General features: G+C 43.8%; 1 protein-coding gene across 1 annotated transcript in view; it reads right to left on the bottom strand.

Annotated features, from left to right (window-relative positions):
• Positions 1-20775, bottom strand: part of MSH2 (mutS homolog 2) — a 78476-nt gene that overhangs the window by 33601 nt on the left and 24100 nt on the right. Inside the window, exon 8 of the mRNA XM_072140311.1 lies at positions 11722-11831. Coding sequence (XP_071996412.1) covers positions 11722-11831 — 110 coding nt within the window. The remainder of the gene's footprint in view (positions 1-11721; positions 11832-20775) is intronic.

Here is a 20775-nt window from a genome sequence, read left to right as displayed (position 1 = left end):
TGATTCTCCAGTTTTGACAATTCAGAACTGTCCTTTTATGTAAGTTACAAGTATTGAATAAAATGAAGAAAAAAAAGGACATAGCCCTAAAGTCTGGGCCCAAGTTAAAGCTATCAAAACATTTTTTAATAATTATCTATAAAAACTTTCAGCCAAAAACCTTTTTCTAACTGGGGCGGGGGAAGGGGAAAGGAAATAAGAGCCTTGTGCGCACATTCCAGGCTCAGATTATGTAAAATTATGCGGCTTCTACATTCCCTTTATTCTCAGGAAGACGTTTTATCAGAATCCTAAATTATCATCTGGAAACAAATGACATTTAGTGTTGTATTAGTTTCCACAGACTCCTGCCGCCTCCTACCGCACCGAGACATCACAGATCTCCTGAGGTAACGAGACATTAACATCAACTTTACCGAAATAAAGGAGACATCTCACCGGCGCCGAGGCATTGTGCAGCGCTGCAGCTTCTACAGATCAAGGCCTTGGCATGAGGGACACTACACAATGTTTCATGTGGAAGGAGAACAGGCTGGAGCTGGATGCCTGCTCAAGTCCAAAAAGAGGTGGAAACGTGTGGCGGCTGTCAGATTTCAGGAGGAGGCCTATTGTTTTGGTGTCATGGTGTATGCCAGACATTCAACTATATATAATCTGCCCAGCTCCCCTGCTCTATAACATGCTGCCTTCAGATAGGACACTATGTACAATCTGCTCAGCTCCTCCTGCTCTATAATATGCTGCCTTCAGATAGGACACTATGTACAATCTGCTCAGCTCCTCCTGCTCTATAATATGCTGCCTTCAGATAGGACACTATGTACAATCTGCTCAGCTCCTCCTGCTCTATAACATGCTGCCTTCAGATAGGACACTATGTGCAATCTGCTCAGCTCCTCCTGCTCTATAACATGCTGCCTTCAGATAGGACACTATGTACAATCTGCTCAGCTCCTCCTGCTCTATAACATGCTGTCTGCAGATAGGACACTATGTACAATCTGCTCAGCTCCTCCTGCTCTATAACATGCTGCCTGCAGATAGGACACTATGTACAATCTACTCTGCACTTCCTGCTCTATAAAATGCTGCCTGCAGATAGAGCACTATACACAATCTGCTCAGCTCCTCCTGCTCTATAACATGACATCATGTACAATGTGTTCAGCTCCTTCTGCTCTATAACCTATAACATGCTGCCGGCAGATAGGACACTATGTAGAATCGAACATACTAATCTTAATAGTATGTCTATTTAAAAAAAATAAAATAAAAAATATTTATATATATATATATATATATATATACACATACACACATATATATACACACACACACACACATAACATAGAAAAGATGTTACTGTGGTAAAATATAAGCAGTCACCCCAGTATATATTTTCTAAGCGGGACAATCCTTAAATATATAGATCCCTATTGCAGTACTACTGCACCCTTTCCTGTCTGAACTGCTTGAGAAAATTTAAAGGACTTGAAAATGCGTGTGCCCGATTTTATAGAACAGAACCTCAACCACAGCAAAAGAAGGAGAATAAATAGTAAAAGTAGAGAATTTCCTATTATAATTCTACGAGTATCTAACACGGCCAACAGAGAACTTCCATACGCTGCATATTTATGATGAAAGTGACTTATAGACGGGGAATTACGACTCTGCTTTACATTCCAATGAATCTCTTATCTCTTCCCCGCAAGCCAAAACTATGTATTTAACCTACGTAGCAAGCGCTAATAAAGAGGAACATTAGAATATCCACAAGAGCAGCGGAAATCAAGTCCCATATTTCAAAGTCACTTAATAAAACGTTCTGCGTAGAGCCGCCGCTTCCTAATTCACATCCAAAGCCCTTAACGCTTTACACGCTTCAAAAGGAGAGAGAGATTCTTCACTCTACATTAAGTTTTGTTAATGGCCCAAAAAAAAAAAAATTCTAAATAATAATAAAAAAAAAAAGTTATTTTTGACTGTGTTATTAGTAAGCAATCATAAAAATGAAAAATTACTCTGTACAAGACGCCGTATTTCATTGTGCGGAATCTCCTTTTATTAGATATCAAACGCTTCACTGACAAAGAGAGAGATTGGGTCTATAGATAAACACGCGGGGAAACATTGAAGACGTGGAGATTGCATTCGATAAGATATTGAAGCCTATTATCTCCGTAAGTACCAGTACATCCGGTACCAACTCCATGGATTAAGCAATAGATATAAAGCCAGAAGTCATGAGTGTAATATCCCTTTAAGGGTTGGTATCTCTTTAAGAGGGGTGGGAGGGTCCTGCCCAGCTGACCCCTCCCATCTAATACTGAACACATGCCTTCTTACTGGTCACAGTTCATGTGACCAGAGTGACATCAGGTCCTTTAGCCTCTTTACAATAGCAAACTGTACCCCATACATGTATCTGATGACATGAAGCCAGAGAAAATATGCAAGGTTTTCCAGGATGGGATAAGGAAAACACGCCTCTTTTAGCTACCTTGTAAGGCAGCTCCCTTGACATCAAGCATGACCCAAGGCTTAATGACATGATGCAAGATTAAAGGGAATCTGTCACCAGGGACCTTATTTTCACTAAAGACAGGATACAGAAGCCCATGACACCTGCAGTGCAAATATGCCTCCCTTCTTTAAGCATTTGCATTACAAAATAATTGTGTGTTATAACTTACCTTGCACCCTGACAGAATCATCTGTGTAGTTCCAGGGGTTGAGCTTTGATTTTCATGCATTTTAAAACGCAACATATGGCTTGTCTGTGCTGCAGACTGCTCAACTCTCAACCCCCACCTTTGTGCTCCTGTACAGCTCCTCCCTCATGCTCCTTTACATAGCTCACAGCCAGGTGAGATGACATCAGTGGGAGAGGGAGGAGCTGTAGAGGAGCACAAAGGTGGGGGCTGAGAGTTGAGCAGTCTGCAGCACAGACAAGCCATATGTTAAGTTTTAAAATGCATGAAAATCAAAGTTCAACCCCTGGAACTACACAGAGGATTTTGTCAGGATGCAAGGTAAGTTATAACACAATTATATTGTAATGCAAATGCTTAAATAAAGCAGAAAGGCAAATGTGCAGTGCAGGTGTCATGGGCTTTTGTAACCTGTCTTTAGTGAAAATGAAGTCCCAGGTGACAGGTTCCCTTTAAGAACAAATCAGGGTATCTATTCCAGAATGAAGAGATTCCCAACTGTAGACAGCGCCGTTTCGACCCGGTTGGGTCTCTTTAGTACAGCGTAGGGAACTGGTTTGGCTGAGTGACAGGCTTGTGACTAGGGTCGGGAAGAAAGAGATCTGCTTACGGAGACTGGCGTTAAGACTGCCATGTAGGCATGTGGGGTCTTATAGCCATGGGTGCTCCACTAGGGGATTCTGGGAAAATATGCTCAATTTTCTAGGATGGGGATAAGGAAAACCACGCCTCTTTTAGCTACCTTGTAAGGTCTCTTGTAGGTCATGCTTGATGTCAAGGCAGCTGCTTTACAAGAAAGCTAAAGGGGCTGGTAAAAGAGGGAATGTTATGATCACACATAGCACGGGAATTGCCGTAGGAGAGACGGAGATGTTACTTTTGTTTAAGTGTGCCAGTCCGACCGGATTGGCAGGGGAGATAAATTACTTCGAGGCGGATGCCAAGAGGTGCTCCACAGAGAAAGTTTTTTTTTCTACAAAATGCGGCTTTTTCAAGCTTACTAAAAAGATAGCAGAAGATGAGGACGGGATGGAGAGCGGAGTAGTAAGCATCTGCCATTAAGTAATCTGTCCTTTAACGTAAACCTAAATGGTTAAAATGACCATTTTGAAATGGTAGGTTTCCTTTAAGCTCACGTCCCAGCTATTTTGACATATTTGACATTCAACGTGTCCCTAGATTAGGTTTCAGGTGCATGCAGGATCATGACATAACAAACACATTAGAAATGGCTACAAAACATTCCAGAAGTCACTTGGGCAAAAGCCACTTTACGGAGCACTGATCTTTTCTAGATAACGGCCTTCTAGAAACTACGGATCTCGACAGAGGAGAGCACAAAAATCCCTTTAAATGAGATGTCCTTCGCTTGAATGGAAACATGTACACATAACAAGCTGATGTTCCAGGGGGGGAAAAAAAAAAATTCAATCTGTCCAGATTTTCAATTTCCAAATCATAAATAAAAAAAAACAAAAAAAAAAAAAAAAAACGCAGCCACGTCAATCCTTCAGGTCAGAGAACGTTCACCCGCACCGTGTAATGAAGGTCGCAACTTTTAAAAGGCGGCTTGTTAAATCTGGCGGAAAAAACATCCCATTCATTACATGACGGCAGTTTTGAGAGAGAACAGATTATAATGTAGATAATGGTCTCTAGAAATGAGGAGCAAAAACAAAAAGGCTGTGGGCATGTTACCAGAGCCCCACCAGGCTGTTACATACTAAAGAAGCACTTCCCTCCATCCAATTGTGAGCTCATTGATGCTGAGATAACAGGAAGAGCAGGGGGGAGGGCGAGACTGAGAAGTGCTGCTGCACAGTGTATCAGCTCGTGAAGCCAGAGCACAGAGGGCTTCTGTAATACAGCCATAGCCCTTCTGGTTTATTAGCATAACTTGTTTTCAGAAGGACGGAGGCCATGGATAACAAATATAAAATTACCACAGTCACGGCGCCTGGATACAATGATAAAATATACAGTTCTGACTTGCATACAAATTCAACTTAAGAAAAAAAAAAACCTACAGAACCTATCCTGTACGTAACCCAGGGACTGCCGGTATATACAACCCTCCCCCCCATACAATATCAAAAATCCTTTGAAATGACGGTTACACCTTTGGTAATTATTTTTACTGTAACTTCCTAACTGCCTAGGAATATTTTATTTTTGTATTACTTATTTGTTTTTTGTTCCCCCCCCCCCATACGACCGAACATTACACAAACAAAGAAACCCACAACACAATGAAACGGAGGGAAAAAAAAAAACACATAACCCAATGTAAAAATCCAATATTTTCACAAATTAAACCAAAAATAAAACATTCTGCCCACAGAGAATTGAATGATGGGAGGAAATAGAAACATAGATAATACTAATCAATATCCTTTCCAATTACAAGCAGTGAACATCTGAACCCGGCTCTGGTCAGGGACCAATTAGCTTCCGAAACTGACTGCACGGGGGATCAGGAAGGTAATAAGACCAATTCATTACCTTAAAGGCAAAGGTGACACTTTCCTGCCATAAGAGGTCGGGTAATCAAATCCTGAAGACTAACTACAACTAGGAGCAGACCTCCCTCACACAGGGGCAGATATAGGAATCATTCAATGTAATAAAACCCAACAAATACAGGCGGTCCCCTACTTAAGAACACTCGACTTACATACGACCCCTAGTTACAAACGGACCTCTGGATGTTGGTAATTTACTGTACTTTAGTCCTAGGCTACAATAATCAGCTGTAACAGTTATCACAGGTGTCTGTAATGAAGCTTTAGTGTTCATCCTGAGTCTTATGACAATCCAACATTTTTTAAATCCAATTGTCACAGAGACCCAAAAAGTTCTGGCTCTGATTACAATCATAAAATATACAGTTCCGACTTACATACAAATTCAACTTAAGAACAAACCTACAGACCCAATCTAGTATGTAACCTGGGGACAGTCTGTATCAGGAAAACATGCGATGTATGAGAGGTCCCGCACCAACCCAGTAACCATCATGTCAGATTTTTGGGGTTTTTTTGCAAAGTAATATAGCTAATAATATAGTAATACACCTAATAATGTAGTAATGTACCTAATAATGTAGTAATGTACCTAATAATGTAGTAATGTACCTAATAATGTAGTAATGTACCTAATAAGGTAGTAATGTACCTAACAATGTAGTAATATACCTAATAATATAGTAATATACCTAACAATGTAGTAATATACCTAACAATGTAGTAATATACCTAACAATGTAGTAATATACCTAATAATATAGTAATATACCTAATAATATAGTAATATACCTAATAATGTAGTAATATACCTAATAATATAGTAATATACCTAACAATGTAGTAATATACCTAACAATGTAGTAATATACCTAATAATATAGTAATATACCTAACAATGTAGTAATATACCTAATAATATAGTAATATACCTAACAATGTAGTAATATACCTAATAATATAGTAATATACCTAAAAATGTAGTAATATACCTAATAATATAGTAATACACCTAATAATATAGTAATACACCTAATAATGTAGTAATATACCTAAAAATGTAGTAATATACCTAATAATGTAGTAATATACCTAATAATGTAGTAATATACCTAATAATGTAGTAATATACCTAATAATGTAGTAATATACCTAACAATGTAGTAATATACCTAATAATGTAGTAATATACCTATAAATATTTATATAGCGCACACAGAATATGTAGCAATATACCTAATAATGTTGTAACATACCTAATATAGTAATATACCTAATAATATATAACAAAAAACCTTTAAGCGAAAAACGTCACATTTTGTAACAAAGAATGAAGGATTAAGGGAAATATCATTTAGCAATATCTTATGACGTCAAATTCTGAATATTAGGGCGTTTGAAGAGATTCAACAATGTTTAGTGTAGATTTCTCATTGTGTGATACATTTTATACCCTTCCGGTCAATGCTATAAGATTCAGCTGCTTATCTCAGTGCCTGCATGAGCTGCGATGGAACATAAACAAAGGTAATGGCCCCCCATTTATATTAGGAGAAACCTCACCCAAATTACACATATCTTCATGTCCTTAAGGGCTCTCCAGGAACTAGCAGAAAGGACCTGCAAGTCTGGTAAGGCTCATTTCACATAAGCTTACAAAACATTAAAACAAATACATGCCTCTATGGTGGCCTAACAAGCATGACAGGTCTGCTCCATTCACACTGGTCAGGAAATGAGGAGCAGGGAAAAGCCTGTGCAGGAGGGGGGTAATGAAATATAGTCTGACTGACGGCTGAGAAAGCTCTGAACTTCACATGTTGTAAAATCTAATTGAGTGAGAGACATATAATATGCCTATGGTCCCGGTCCCCCAGCAGATGGGTAGCCACGGCACATGGTCCCGGTCCCCCAGCAGATGGGTAGCCACGGCACATGGTCCCGGTCCCCCAGCAGATGGGTAGCCACGGCACATGGTCCCGGTCCCCCAGCAGATGGGTAGCCACGGCACATGGTCCCGGTCCCCCAGCAGATGGGTAGCCACGGCACATGGTCCCGGTCCCCCAGCAGATGGGTAGCCACGGCACATGGTCCCGGTCCCCCAGCAGATGGGTAGCCACGGCACATGGTCCCGGTCCCCCAGCAGATGGGTAGCCACGGCACATGGTCCCGGTCCCCCAGCAGATGGGTAGCCACGGCACATGGTCCCGGTCCCCCAGCAGATGGGTAGCCACGGCACATGGTCCCGGTCCCCCAGCAGATGGGTAGCCACGGCACATGGTCCCGGTCCCCCAGCAGATGGGTAGCCACGGCACATGGTCCCGGTCCCCCAGCAGATGGGTAGCCACGGCACATGGTCCCGGTCCCCCAGCAGATGGGTAGCCACGGCACATGGTCCCGGTCCCCCAGCAGATGGGTAGCCACGGCACATGGTCCCGGTCCCCCAGCAGATGGGTAGCCACGGCACATGGTCCCGGTCCCCCAGCAGATGGGTAGCCACGGCACATGGTCCCGGTCCCCCAGCAGATGGGTAGCCACGGCACATGGTCCCGGTCCCCCAGCAGATGGGTAGCCACGGCACATGGTCCCGGTCCCCCAGCAGATGGGTAGCCACGGCACATGGTCCCGGTCCCCCAGCAGATGGGTAGCCACGGCACATGGTCCCGGTCCCCCAGCAGATGGGTAGCCACGGCACATGGTCCCGGTCCCCCAGCAGATGGGTAGCCACGGCACATGGTCCCGGTCCCCCAGCAGATGGGTAGCCACGGCACATGGTCCCGGTCCCCCAGCAGATGGGTAGCCACGGCACATGGTCCCGGTCCCCCAGCAGATGGGTAGCCACGGCACATGGTCCCGGTCCCCCAGCAGATGGGTAGCCACGGCACATGGTCCCGGTCCCCCAGCAGATGGGTAGCCACGGCACATGGTCCCGGTCCCCCAGCAGATGGGTAGCCACGGCACATGGTCCCGGTCCCCCAGCAGATGGGTAGCCACGGCACATGGTCCCGGTCCCCCAGCAGATGGGTAGCCACGGCACATGGTCCCGGTCCCCCAGCAGATGGGTAGCCACGGCACATGGTCCCGGTCCCCCAGCAGATGGGTAGCCACGGCACATGGTCCCGGTCCCCCAGCAGATGGGTAGCCACGGCACATGGTCCCGGTCCCCCAGCAGATGGGTAGCCACGGCACATGGTCCCGGTCCCCCAGCAGATGGGTAGCCACGGCACATGGTCCCGGTCCCCCAGCAGATGGGTAGCCACGGCACATGGTCCCGGTCCCCCAGCAGATGGGTAGCCACGGCACATGGTCCCGGTCCCCCAGCAGATGGGTAGCCACGGCACATGGTCCCGGTCCCCCAGCAGATGGGTAGCCACGGCACATGGTCCCGGTCCCCCAGCAGATGGGTAGCCACGGCACATGGTCCCGGTCCCCCAGCAGATGGGTAGCCACGGCACATGGTCCCGGTCCCCCAGCAGATGGGTAGCCACGGCACATGGTCCCGGTCCCCCAGCAGATGGGTAGCCACGGCACATGGTCCCGGTCCCCCAGCAGATGGGTAGCCACGGCACACGGTCCCCAAGTAGATAGGTAGCCACCGCACATGATCCCCCAAGTAGATAGGTAGCCACCGCACATGGTCCCCCAAGTAGATTGGTAGCCAGCTCAGCACATGGTCCACAAGTATATACGCAGCCAGCGCACATGGTCCCCCAAGTAGATAGGGACGACAGATGCCTAAAAAACAACAGCGGAGGAGGCAGTGCCTGGGTCGCACAAAGGATGCAGGCGGATAAAACATGGCTGCCTGGGTCTGGTGATCAGCGCTGTGTGCGTCTTAGACTCACATTGTGCCGATCGCTATTAGAGGGGGTCTGCAATCCGGATGTAGTCATCAAAACAGCCACATCTAGCTTGTGAGCCATAGGATCCCGACCCCTACTATAGCCCATTATTACTAACAAAAATGAGGTCATTTAAAAATGGGAAATATTTTTTTGTTTTGGCGTTAATATGCCTTTATGATATATTACGTTGTAGATGAGTTTTTCCATAGATACAAGTAAAGGTGACACTATTATAGACTGTATGTTCCCGTAGACAGCAGAGACTACGGAGGACGGTGGATCGGGGCCAGATCCCGTACACCCAGTGCATAGTGTCCTTGGAATAACACACAAAGAGAAGATCGCGCTTATTGAGATGCTCAGGACAGGACAAACTATTGTTTTCACACAACTCCCGATGACCTACAGCTACAGATTTCCAAACACATTACTTACCGCTCGCTCTTCTCTGACAGACGCACAATTTCTTACTAAAGATACAGGTAAAGGCTTCCCCTGCAGTGGAGCTCATCCCTTGTAATGAGACAGCGGACCATAAAGAACCGCACACGGCGATGACGGCGAATACAATTACATTGTATAAATGGACTGTTTTTCCCAATTTACTGGGTTTTTTAATACATTGCCAAAGGCCGTCCAGTCGCAGTTGCATTTGCTGCAATTAAATTGCTCCGTAAAAAGACACAATCCAAGTGCTAAATAGCTACACGTGGGCATCTTTTTTTTTTTTTTTAACCTTTTCATATGCTTTACACTAAAAGTTGCTTATCCTGCAGAGACTCGATTAGACCCGTATGTTTTGGGTGTCAGAGGTGATAAACTTTCAGTAACCTTTCCGGCACTGATAAAGAAGCAATCACTAGAGCTGACGGAATATAGGAGGAAAGAATTACTGCCTTAAAGAATCTCATCGCCATAAGTCACAAGATATCAGCCTGGAACTGATCAATTCTAATTTCGATCTCCTCAAAAAGGGTCGTAGGCAATGTCTCGGCGTCAGCAGCTTGTAACTTTCACTGTTCATTTCAGGACAGCGCTGCGTTATATACTAAGACGACAGATTTGTGATTAACACACACACACACACACACACATACATACACACATACATATATCCCCCTTTAACCCCTTCACATCAGAGCGTTTTGTCTTTTTTTGCTTCCCATTATCAAAAAGCTATAACTTTTTCATTTTTTCTTCATTTTTTTTTGTGTATTGAGCTGTGTTGGGGGCTAATTTTTTGCGTAACAAATTTTACTTCTCAATGACGTTATTATTCCGTGCCGTGTACTGGGAAGCTGGAAAAAATTCCCAAATGTGTTGAAATAGGCAGAAAAAAATACCCCACATTTCATTACTGTCTTGTGGGCTCAGTTTATTGAATTTAACAGATTTTAATTTTATTTTTACTATTTTTTAGACCCTTTAGGGTACTTTAACCATCAATGGTCTGAATGTTCCTACCATATACTGCAATATTACTGTATTGCAGTATATGACGTTTTTGCACAGGAGTCATTACTATTTGCCGCTGGCACATTGTAACAAATCTGCAGAAACCGTCTGTCATGGCAACTGATTGCCATGACCCCTCAATGACATCCCGGGGAGTGGCGATCTCGACCAAGATGGTGGCTCCCATAAAATGGAGTCTTTTAAACGACGCTGTGGTCTTTGCCAGCGGCAATCAAGGGGTTCACACCCGCAATGGATGTGGTTGTTAGCGATGGGCGTTTGCTGCAATATGCATCATACCCCAGGTTTGTATAAAGAGAGTTAACCCTGTGAGCCCTCTTCATACCTCCTTAAGAGCTCCCTGATGCATATAACCGTCAGTGAGCGTTAAGGAGTTAACGTAATATCAGGATTGTGTTTCTAGGTGGAACCGAAGCGGAGAGGTCCATTGTTAAAGCTACAGTAAAAAATAAAATATGAACACTCTCTCTGGAAGTCTATACACAGCATAAGTTAAACTCTTTCTATACCTGGATAATATTTCCCTTGATTATTCAGCTCTCTGAGGATATTACACTATCCAGGGATTGTAAAAAGTTATTAGAATCTTATCAGCTATCAGTGGTGTATGGGAGAGAAAGACTATTTTATGCACTACTAAGGAAGAAAGGCAGGGGGGAAAAATGGACACATACACTTTTCTTTAATACAGTATATTAAAAAGTTTGTTACCATCATCTGCACTATTCAATAAGGCATCTATCAAGCCCCAACAAGTTGTATAGTTACTTGAAGCCTCATAGAAGTTTACATTAGAAAAAGAAAGACAATTGTGGCAACAAACCACCAGATTTTTTTTTAGTCATTTGATTTGGATAAAAATTGAGTTGTGCTTTAAATTTTAAACCTTTGAAACTTAATAGTAATAATAATCTAAATGCTACAGACTGCACAGAGCTACACAAGTAGCAGGTCTAATATATTCAGGATATCACATGGGTAATGAAGGCTGACAGCAGCCACGTCAATGTACTGTTACACACATGCAGGAAACATGTCAGATGCCCCGAGTCCCTCACAATAGATCTGATGAGATGACTCTAGACAGAAAATTTCTCCCAGATGTTAAATCAGGAACCAGGTTCGTCATGAGCAGCCTATATACAATATGGATGAGTGACATACCTGCTCCAGGTCCATTGTGGTCTCAATCATTTCTTGGAATTTGGAAAAATCTGACGAAAGATCCGTGAGAGGAGTGACAAACACGGCCAACAGCAGCATCTGGTGAGTTCCTGGAAAGATGAAACATAATTCATGTTAATAAATACAGATTTTTTTTTAAAATATATTTATATAACTAAATCTTTTAAACTTTTTCCTTCATGTCAGAAATGAAAATAGCAAAGCAGCTTCTCGTTATTTCTGCTTCTTTGTCCTGTAGTGAGCAGTGTATACGAAACCCTTCTGAGGCTTCAGACAGATAAAAGGCTCAAAGTTAATTATTTTACCTACAGAATAAAAGGAAAATGGGCCCATTTCACCCACCCTTCAGGCCCTGCGCCACCCACCCTAAAGAAGAGCTGTCACCAAAATGTTGCCCCACCACACCAGTAATACCTGCTGGTAAACTGTTAAGAGTCCTCCTCATATCACCAATAAGTATCTGCCACAGAGGCCCTGTACCTTAATTACAACCATTTTTTGGATATGCAAATGAATAGACAAGAGTCATATTCTGAAAAGAAGAGTCATTTTTTCTCTTCCCATGAACCACATCTCCCTCTTTTGAGGGACAGCCCATTGTTTGGGTATGGGAGAAGGTACTGGTGGGAGAAGGCAGATTTAAGCTGGGACACCTGCACAGGCACAGTGTGAAGGGGGGGCAAGCTTTATTGTAACTGTACTTGATGAAAAGTTTCCTTTAATTTATTAGAAACTTTATCAAGGCAGAGGAAGAAACACCTTAGGACAGAGTTATTTAATAAAGTACATTACATAACCTTCTGTTATCTTTGCCCCCTTAATTTACAAGAACTCCTCCTAATAACTCAAGTCTATGTGTTGACACCACTTTCTGCATCTCCCAAAGATAAATTTAGGATGGCCAATAGCCTATGCTACGGTGATTATGCCGATGCCTTTATCAGCCTTCTGAATCATTTCAGTAAATTATAGAGCTTTTATTACCTGGCTCCCTGACAGTAGTGTGTGGTGAGTCCCGGGGGACGGGCCGCTGCAGTCTGTGTGCACCTGTGTCTCAGTCTCATCTTCACTCATGCAAATCCCTCCCCACTTCAATTCCTGTGCATTTAGGGAGGGAGGGTGTGGAGGAGAGGAAGAAAGCATGAGGGACAGTCACTGGCACACACAGGCTGCAGCTGTCCCCCACCTTTCCCAGGGACTCGCCACATGCTGCTGGCAGGGAGCCAGCTAATGTGAAAATTTAAACTACTGAAAGGAATCAGAATGCTAACAAAAAGCATTTTAAAATCGGCATAGCATAGGCTATTGGAACCTGTCACCAGCTAAAAATTACATTCCTGGTGACAGGTTCCCTGATGTACAGCTCAGTGATAAACTAGTAAACGTGCCAGATGGTTTTCAGAGTAAGTAGCTTCTTTTCTCGGGGTCGGCTGTAGAGAAGTAAATGACTATTGTTCACAGCAGGTAGAGAAGAAACACTGGGCTGAAGGGGAAAGGTCATCCCAATGGCACAGCAACACGCACCAACATCCAGCCCCGTACACCGTAAGCAACGCCGATTGTACAGCAGCCGCCTATACAGAATGAGGCAGTAAGCTCATTCCCTCCATACTCCCAATTCTACATCAATAAATCAATATTTTCTACTCATAAAACCTACATGAACCATAGTAATCGATGAATCCAGTAAACATAACGCAGACTCTTTGGTGTCCCCCAAACAGATGTTTTCCTCTAGGCACCCGGCTTAATAATGAAGTGACCAATGGAGTGAGAACTGCGAAGACTAAGGCTGTGGATCGCCTTTTGTTTTACAAGCACAATCCTGGATAATGATGATCATGGTATTAAATATTTATACGTAGGATACACATTGAGAAGCTGCGAAGAACGCCATGAAAAGCAAACGGAGGGTGAAAGAAACCATCAGCGTCAAGATGCTCTCGAGAAGAAACACGGGTACTTGAGGAAGGTGTTAGTGTATGAAAGGAGACACCGTGCCTGACAAGGGGCTTGTGTACACACCGGCGCAGGCTGAATGGCACCGAAAAAAAATCTCATTTAACTGCATTCAAGAAGATACTTGAGCCGACAGCTCCGACACCTACAAAGCGGAGAAGGGATTGTAATCCTCGCCAAGACGTCAATATCCACAGAAGAGAAGCAGGTAGAAAACATGATGCTTACAGGAAGCAATGCCCTCCAGTGCAAAGCAAGAAAAATGAGTGACCAGTCCTGGCTCGCTGCAGAAAAAGAGAGAGAAGGGGACATTATGGACAGAGCTCTGAAGGGGGAAGAGCGGGGGCCCGGCGCAGAGGCCGCCCAAGGGGGAAGAGCGGGGGCCCGGCGCAGAGGCCGCCCAAGGGGGAAGAGCGGGGGCCCGGCGCAGAGGCCGCCCAAGGGGGAAGAGCGGGGGCCCGGCGCAGAGGCCGCCCAAGGGAAAAGCAAACAACATGTAAGGCGAGATCAACACAACTTCTTCTAGTGGTCTGTGACTGAAAACTGAAGAAATCTTTTGACCATACAAAGCTGTAGGCAGGGTTTGGTAGCAGAGAAGGTCTAAGGTTCCCTCCCTATAAAATAAAAGATGTCATGTCTACCATTTAACAAGAGAAAAGATTTTGCAATAAAGAAAAATAAAAATTAGGTAACTAAAACCTGGCGTATATATCATATAAAACCTACCATAAAGCCGAAAGCCTCATATCTATAATAGATGTGTTATAGCTGTGGGTATAAAATATGTATGATATCCATAGAATCATCCACAAACGGTGTGGACATTGAGATATATCGCTCTCCCTACATCCAGGACTGCAGCAGTGTTATGCCGCAGCCTAGTAATCTGTAATAAATCACCCTGCTAGTTAGACGGATGAGGGACCACCACCCAGGTAGTATATGCAGATAAATAACCTGAATTATGCCCACTCAGAAAAGCCGCCGCAATGGGGTGGATGGATGTCGCCCACATAAGCAATCAGGTAAGGCTGACCCAGTCGAGCTTACTTATGTGTAATCTGCTGCAGCCATCAGTCTGCACTGCGGGGGACGCCGTTCTCCAGATGAGATGCTTTATAAGCGATTACTTACTCAGCAGCTCATTTAGCAAAAAGGAGGCAATTCCATAATGTGCAGAGTAAATGGCTCAGTGCAAAGTCTAACAGGTACCTGGGAAGGAGACATCACTTGGGTATGATGAGGCGATATCCGGAGCCCGCACTGCGCAGATCGGAGCTGGCAGACGGCACGAGGAGAAAATTACACAGACGAGACAATGGTCTCTAGCTAAGACAACAGCGCTTATTACCTTACGAAACCACAAACCTGAAGAAAGACACAATATCTAATTGTAGGGTCAACGCTGCTTATGGACCGGTAGCCAACACTATAATTCAAGAAGAGCCACATAATAGACTCGATAAACCCTACATCAAATGTTCTGCTAAACCTTTCATCAGCTCAGAGCCGACGCAATGTCATTTAAGGGGATTGTCAAAGATGTTTCTGAAAAGATTTAAAAAAAAAAACATGTCAATAATGTCCAATCAGCTGGGGTCTACAGATTGCGAGTATCCAGTGGCCATGAAAGTAGATGGCATCATGCAAATAAAATGGTCCAGGTCGGGGAAAGCCAAGTGTAACTGATGCTTTTTTAGAATATTAGAACCTGGATATTTTTTGCTGCCCCAACAGAGAGTCCTGGTTACCCAGCCCGCACACAGTGACTGGCAGTGAGAGTCCCGAATAACCCTCCCATATACAGTGATTAGCAGAGACGGTCCCAATTACCCCGCCCACACAAAGTGATTGACTGTGAGAGTCCTGAATAGGTGAAGATATAGGAATTACACTGTGGATGTAAATATTGCACTGAATAAACTTTGAACATATTTTGGGAATCTGGCTGGACTATCGGATTATTTTTTAGAGTCCTGATTAACGCTCCCATATACAGGCGCTCCCCTACTTAAGGACACCCAACTTACAGACAACCCATAGTTACAGACAGACCCCTCTGACTTCTGGTGAAGCTTTCTGAATGCTGTACTATAGTCCCACATTGCAATAATCAGCTGTAAGGTGTCTGTAATGAAGCTTTATTGATAATCCTTGGTCCCATTTCAGCAAAAGATTTTTAAACTTCAATTGTCACTGGGGCCAAAAAATTTTTTTGTCTGGATCTACAATTATAAAATATACAGTTTCGACCTACATACAAATTCAACTTAAGAACAAACCTCCGGACCCCATCTTGTACGTAACCCGGGGACTGCCTGTACAGCAATTACCAGTGCCGGTCCCGATTACCCCGCCCACACACAGTGATTAATCAGGACCCTGACTGGTAATAACTGTGTGTGGGCGGGGTAATCAGGACCCTGACTGGTAATAACTGTGTGTGGGCGGGGTAATCAGGACCCTGACTGGTAATAACTGTGTGTGGGCGGGGTAATCAGGACCCTGACTGGTAATAACTGTGTGTGGGCGGGGTAATCAGGACCCTGACTGGTAATAACTGTGTGTGGGCGGGGTAATCAGGACCCTGACTGGTAATAACTGTGTGTGGGCGGGGTAATCAGGACCCTGACTGGTAATAACTGTGTGTGGGCGGGATAATCAGGACCCTGACTGGTAATAACTGTGTGTGGGCGGGGTAATCAGGACCCTGACTGGTAATAACTGTGTGTGGGCGGGGTAATCAGGACCCTGACTGGTAATAACTGTGTGTGGGCAGGGTAATCGGGACCTTCTGCCAATCTTGATTTATAGGCAGAGTCATCAGGGCGCTAACAGTCACTCTGCCCACAAATCATGATTGGCCAAGAGTCATGATTACCCCACCCACACACAGTGATTACCAGTGAGGGTCCAGATTACCCCTCCTACACACCATTACTTCAGCGAGTAATTACTTAAACCCACATAGTGATTGACAGTGAGGTTCCCGATTACGCTGGCCAGACAAAGTGATTGGTAGTGTCCTTATTACTCCGCCCACAGTGATTGCTAGCGAGTCTGTATTACTCCGCCCACATAGTGATTGACAGTGACTCCTGGCCCATAAATCATGATTGGCAGTACTGATTACTCCGCCCACACAGTGATTGACAGTGAGGGTCCCAATTACCCCGCCCACATGCAGTGATTGACTAGCAGTCCTGCAGCCTCTTATGATAGATTTCACTCAGAGGCACTGAGCAATCTGCAATGCATGCAAAAACGATGGTTGAGAAGAAAAATGTCCGATTTATATCATGAATATATTCGTCACATAACCTGTGCAAAATTTATAAAAATAATTAAACCAAAAGCAGTCCATGTTCTTCTAAGAGTCGCAGAACAATCCTATTCTCCTTTGAGCCTTCAAATCATTATGGACATTTAGTCATCTCTGGTGACATAGCTCAGGGCTAGAAACCTACACACACTAAACAAAACACTACAAATCTGTTATTCTAAAAACTGTACAAAAAACCCCATAAACAACGTTCTTATTATTGGCAGCTTTCACGGTTTGTAAGGAAACAAGGAAGGAAGCTGCGGTTGCTTAGAAACTGTCCTACTAGAAGCCCCAAGACTCCCAAGTGAGGGATGAAAACTTCAACCAATATTATTTAAGCAGATTCATAGCAAACTGAAGACCCCGTCATTATAAATGACCCATTTAAGAAAATTAGGGCGGGAAAATTTTGCCCAATGGACAACTGCACAATTAAGGGGGGTGCACAAAAAGCAAATCCTCGTTCTGTGGCATCACATAACCCATCAAGATTCATTTGTGTGGTGGGTGTATGACAGGTTACTGAAATGCCTTTACATGACTTCTCAAAAAGAGAGTCTACCTTAATTGACTTAATAGGCTATCATACCATACTAGGATTAAGTAGATCCAAAAATTATTCAGGCCAAACCCATCTAGAGATCCTCCCACAAAAGCCAATCCTGGTCTCCATAGTGATGGATCACCACACCCTGGACAGGTTCATGGAAAGTCCTATCCTTGTGCAGACATTACAACCAAAAACTTCTTCAACCAATAGGCCAAGAGCTTCCTTCCAATCCTCCCAATGAAGTCGGTGTTTGGTTTGGTCAACTGTAAACATGCTACTAATAGGGAGATGGGAGAAAACACTCTGCCAGCGACTTACCTCCTCAAGAACTAAACACAGGGCAAGTAGACCTCAAACATACCCAATCTCATGGAGAATCGGGGCCATACGGTCGGATGGGTGGTGGTTTGGGTCATCATACATCTAATGTGTTAGGTCATCCTCATACTAAAGTAGATCACATGACCAAACGCATTCATTTGAACCCATGTCCCCTTTATCCAAACCCAAATTAAATGGGTTTTCTGGCCTCAAAACACTAATACCCTATATGAAGGATAGGACATTGGTATCTGATAGGTACAAGTCCAGCACCCATAGAGAGCTATTCTTGGTAGCTAAAAAGAGGAGGAAAAAAACAGGAGAAGGATATATCGGTAATAATAATAAATAATAATAATTCTTTATTTATATAGCGCACACAGATTACACAGCGCTGCACAGAACTAGCCAAATCAGTCCCTGTCCCCATGGGGCTCACAATCTAATCTACCTACCATTATGTTTTGGAGTGTGGGAGGAAACGGGAGGACCCGGAGGAAACCCAAGCAAACACGGAGAGAACATACAAACTCTTTGCAGATGTTGACCTGGATGGGACTTGCAGCGCTTGGGGCCTGGGTTCAAGGCTGTAATGCTAACCACTGAGCCACCGTGTTGCCTATCTATCCTATATTATACATATATATACAAATACACACATACATATATAATTATATATAAATATATACCATGCATATGTGTAGGTAGAGTTCCATATATAGGAACGTTTATGTATTCAGAGCCTATAACACCCCATTACGTTGCATCTTTCCTACGATCCCCGTAACTTCAACCCGACTACATTTTTTTTTTTTTTTTTGCTGAAAAGAACAAAACTGAAGGAAGGGAATTCTCTACACCTCAGAGATTCAGGGTCACCGCCATCTCTAATATTAGTGCGATAGACGGAAAGGTTAGTGGAAATAAATTAAAACCTGAATGTAGGAAATGAGCCATCGGATACAGCGGGAGAATTGCTAATGTTATCGCTCGCCTGCTCATGCGTCGCTTCCAAGAGAGAACTGCAGCTCAAGGTTACAGAAAACGCAGCTATTGGAAAATTATTTTTTACAAAAAAGGAAAAAAAAAAAAATTGGAATTAGTTGGATCAAGGACGAAATCTGAAAACAAATGACATTTTGCTTGGACGTTTGCCCGGTCCAACAACTCAATTTAGCGATGGCTGAGTCCACGTCGCTGTAGAGTATGATGGATGGTGAGCGCTGCCACTTCTCAGGGCTGTAACTCCTCTAAATGGGAGATAATATCACTCAGCGAGTAATAAACACCATAGAGAACAGCCACACATTACCCAACATGTATCACTTACCCATCAGCCATAACACTATATGGAGCGAGTCTCCTCGTACCAACAGATGTGCCGGAGCAGGATGTGAACTTCACCGAAACGTTCTCAAAATAATTATTGTGCTACAATAACTTTTGTTGAACCTCACCAGACACAGTTGTTCTGCAGCCAAGTCCACACTGTCCACTCATTGATCTTTTTCGAGGAGATGTTCTGCCCAAATCTTGCAGACATCACAATTTGGCTTTTCTCGAGGTCAATCAGATCCACGTGACCTCTCTTTTGTTGCTTTCAACACATCAACTTTAAATGAAATTACCATTTGTTTTTGTGCATTGTGAACCAAACATACCTTGTGAATATTGTAAGTACACAGATGCAGAAACAGATCTTGTTTAATCCCTGATTCGAGTGGTTTTGGTTATAAAAAAAAATAAATAAAATTCAGGACCATGGGAAAGCTACATAAACACATTACATGGAGCTTCCTGCACTGTCCAGACAGGACTAATCAACCTGAGCTGGTTGACTTCTACACAGCAGCTGGGGGATGGTGCAGCGATTGATTACTTCTGCCTGTCAGGGACAACATAGTGATGAGGTATTCTCGGCTTATGCTGGGCAGGAAAAGGCTGGAGCAGTGCATAATTAGGGTGAGGAGAGCAAAGAGGCAGCCACAGGAGTGACAGAGACTCATTATCATAATTTAAATTTTATAATAAAACCACTCAATTCAGGGGTTAAACAAGATATGTTTCTGCATCAGTGTCGCTACAGCATACTCAAGGTATGTTTGGTTCACAATGCATAAAAACAAACGGTAGATTTCCTTTAAAGGAAAAATGTACCATGATAAAACAGGAACACTTACTCATAGATCCAGGCACTATCATCTTCCTGGTTGTCAAACCAACCCCACCAATACGATATTGAGGATTTGTTTCTATAGATCATAACTACGTATCCAAGAACCCCAAAATGAAAATCTTCTTTAAAGACATAAGGCGGCTCAGTAGAGGACACATTGACTATGATCCGTAGCAGAACTACTTAAATATTAACATATTGATGGATTTTATGAGTAGCTCCTTCCTATAAAAATAATGGGCGTTTTACCCTCAGTAAATGAAACAATGTTTTATTTTTTAAAATTCCCCATCACCTTAAGTATTTATGACCCGATTTTTAGTGCCTCCAGTGTCTTCTACGTCTGAGATCTGCAGAACGGAGAAACGAGCTGTCAAAGTGCCAGTCACCGCCGCCGCTGCCGGAGCATTAACTTTCATTAAAATCAATAGAAGCTTAAGATCCGCTAACAAGACGCCTGCGAGTGTTCAGGAGCTTGTAAAGACACATAGTCCCAACTTGGCGAACAGAGGTGGCACAACATTTTTTGCAGGAGGGTAAAAAATATTCCTCTTACCATTACGGAGGAGTATTTTTAGCCGGAGAGGAGTATGACATTCAACACTCAACACCACCCACCCAAATCAGGCAACAGTCGCAGGCCCCACCCAAATCAGGAAGCGGCGGATGCTGAAGGCCCCACCCAGAGCAGGCAGCTGCGGC

Source organism: Engystomops pustulosus, chromosome 3, assembly GCF_040894005.1.
Source record: "Engystomops pustulosus chromosome 3, aEngPut4.maternal, whole genome shotgun sequence".
Taxonomy (NCBI): domain Eukaryota; kingdom Metazoa; phylum Chordata; class Amphibia; order Anura; family Leptodactylidae; genus Engystomops; species Engystomops pustulosus.
The sequence above is the reverse complement of the archived record's forward strand: the minus strand, read 5'-3'. Positions and strand labels throughout refer to the sequence as shown.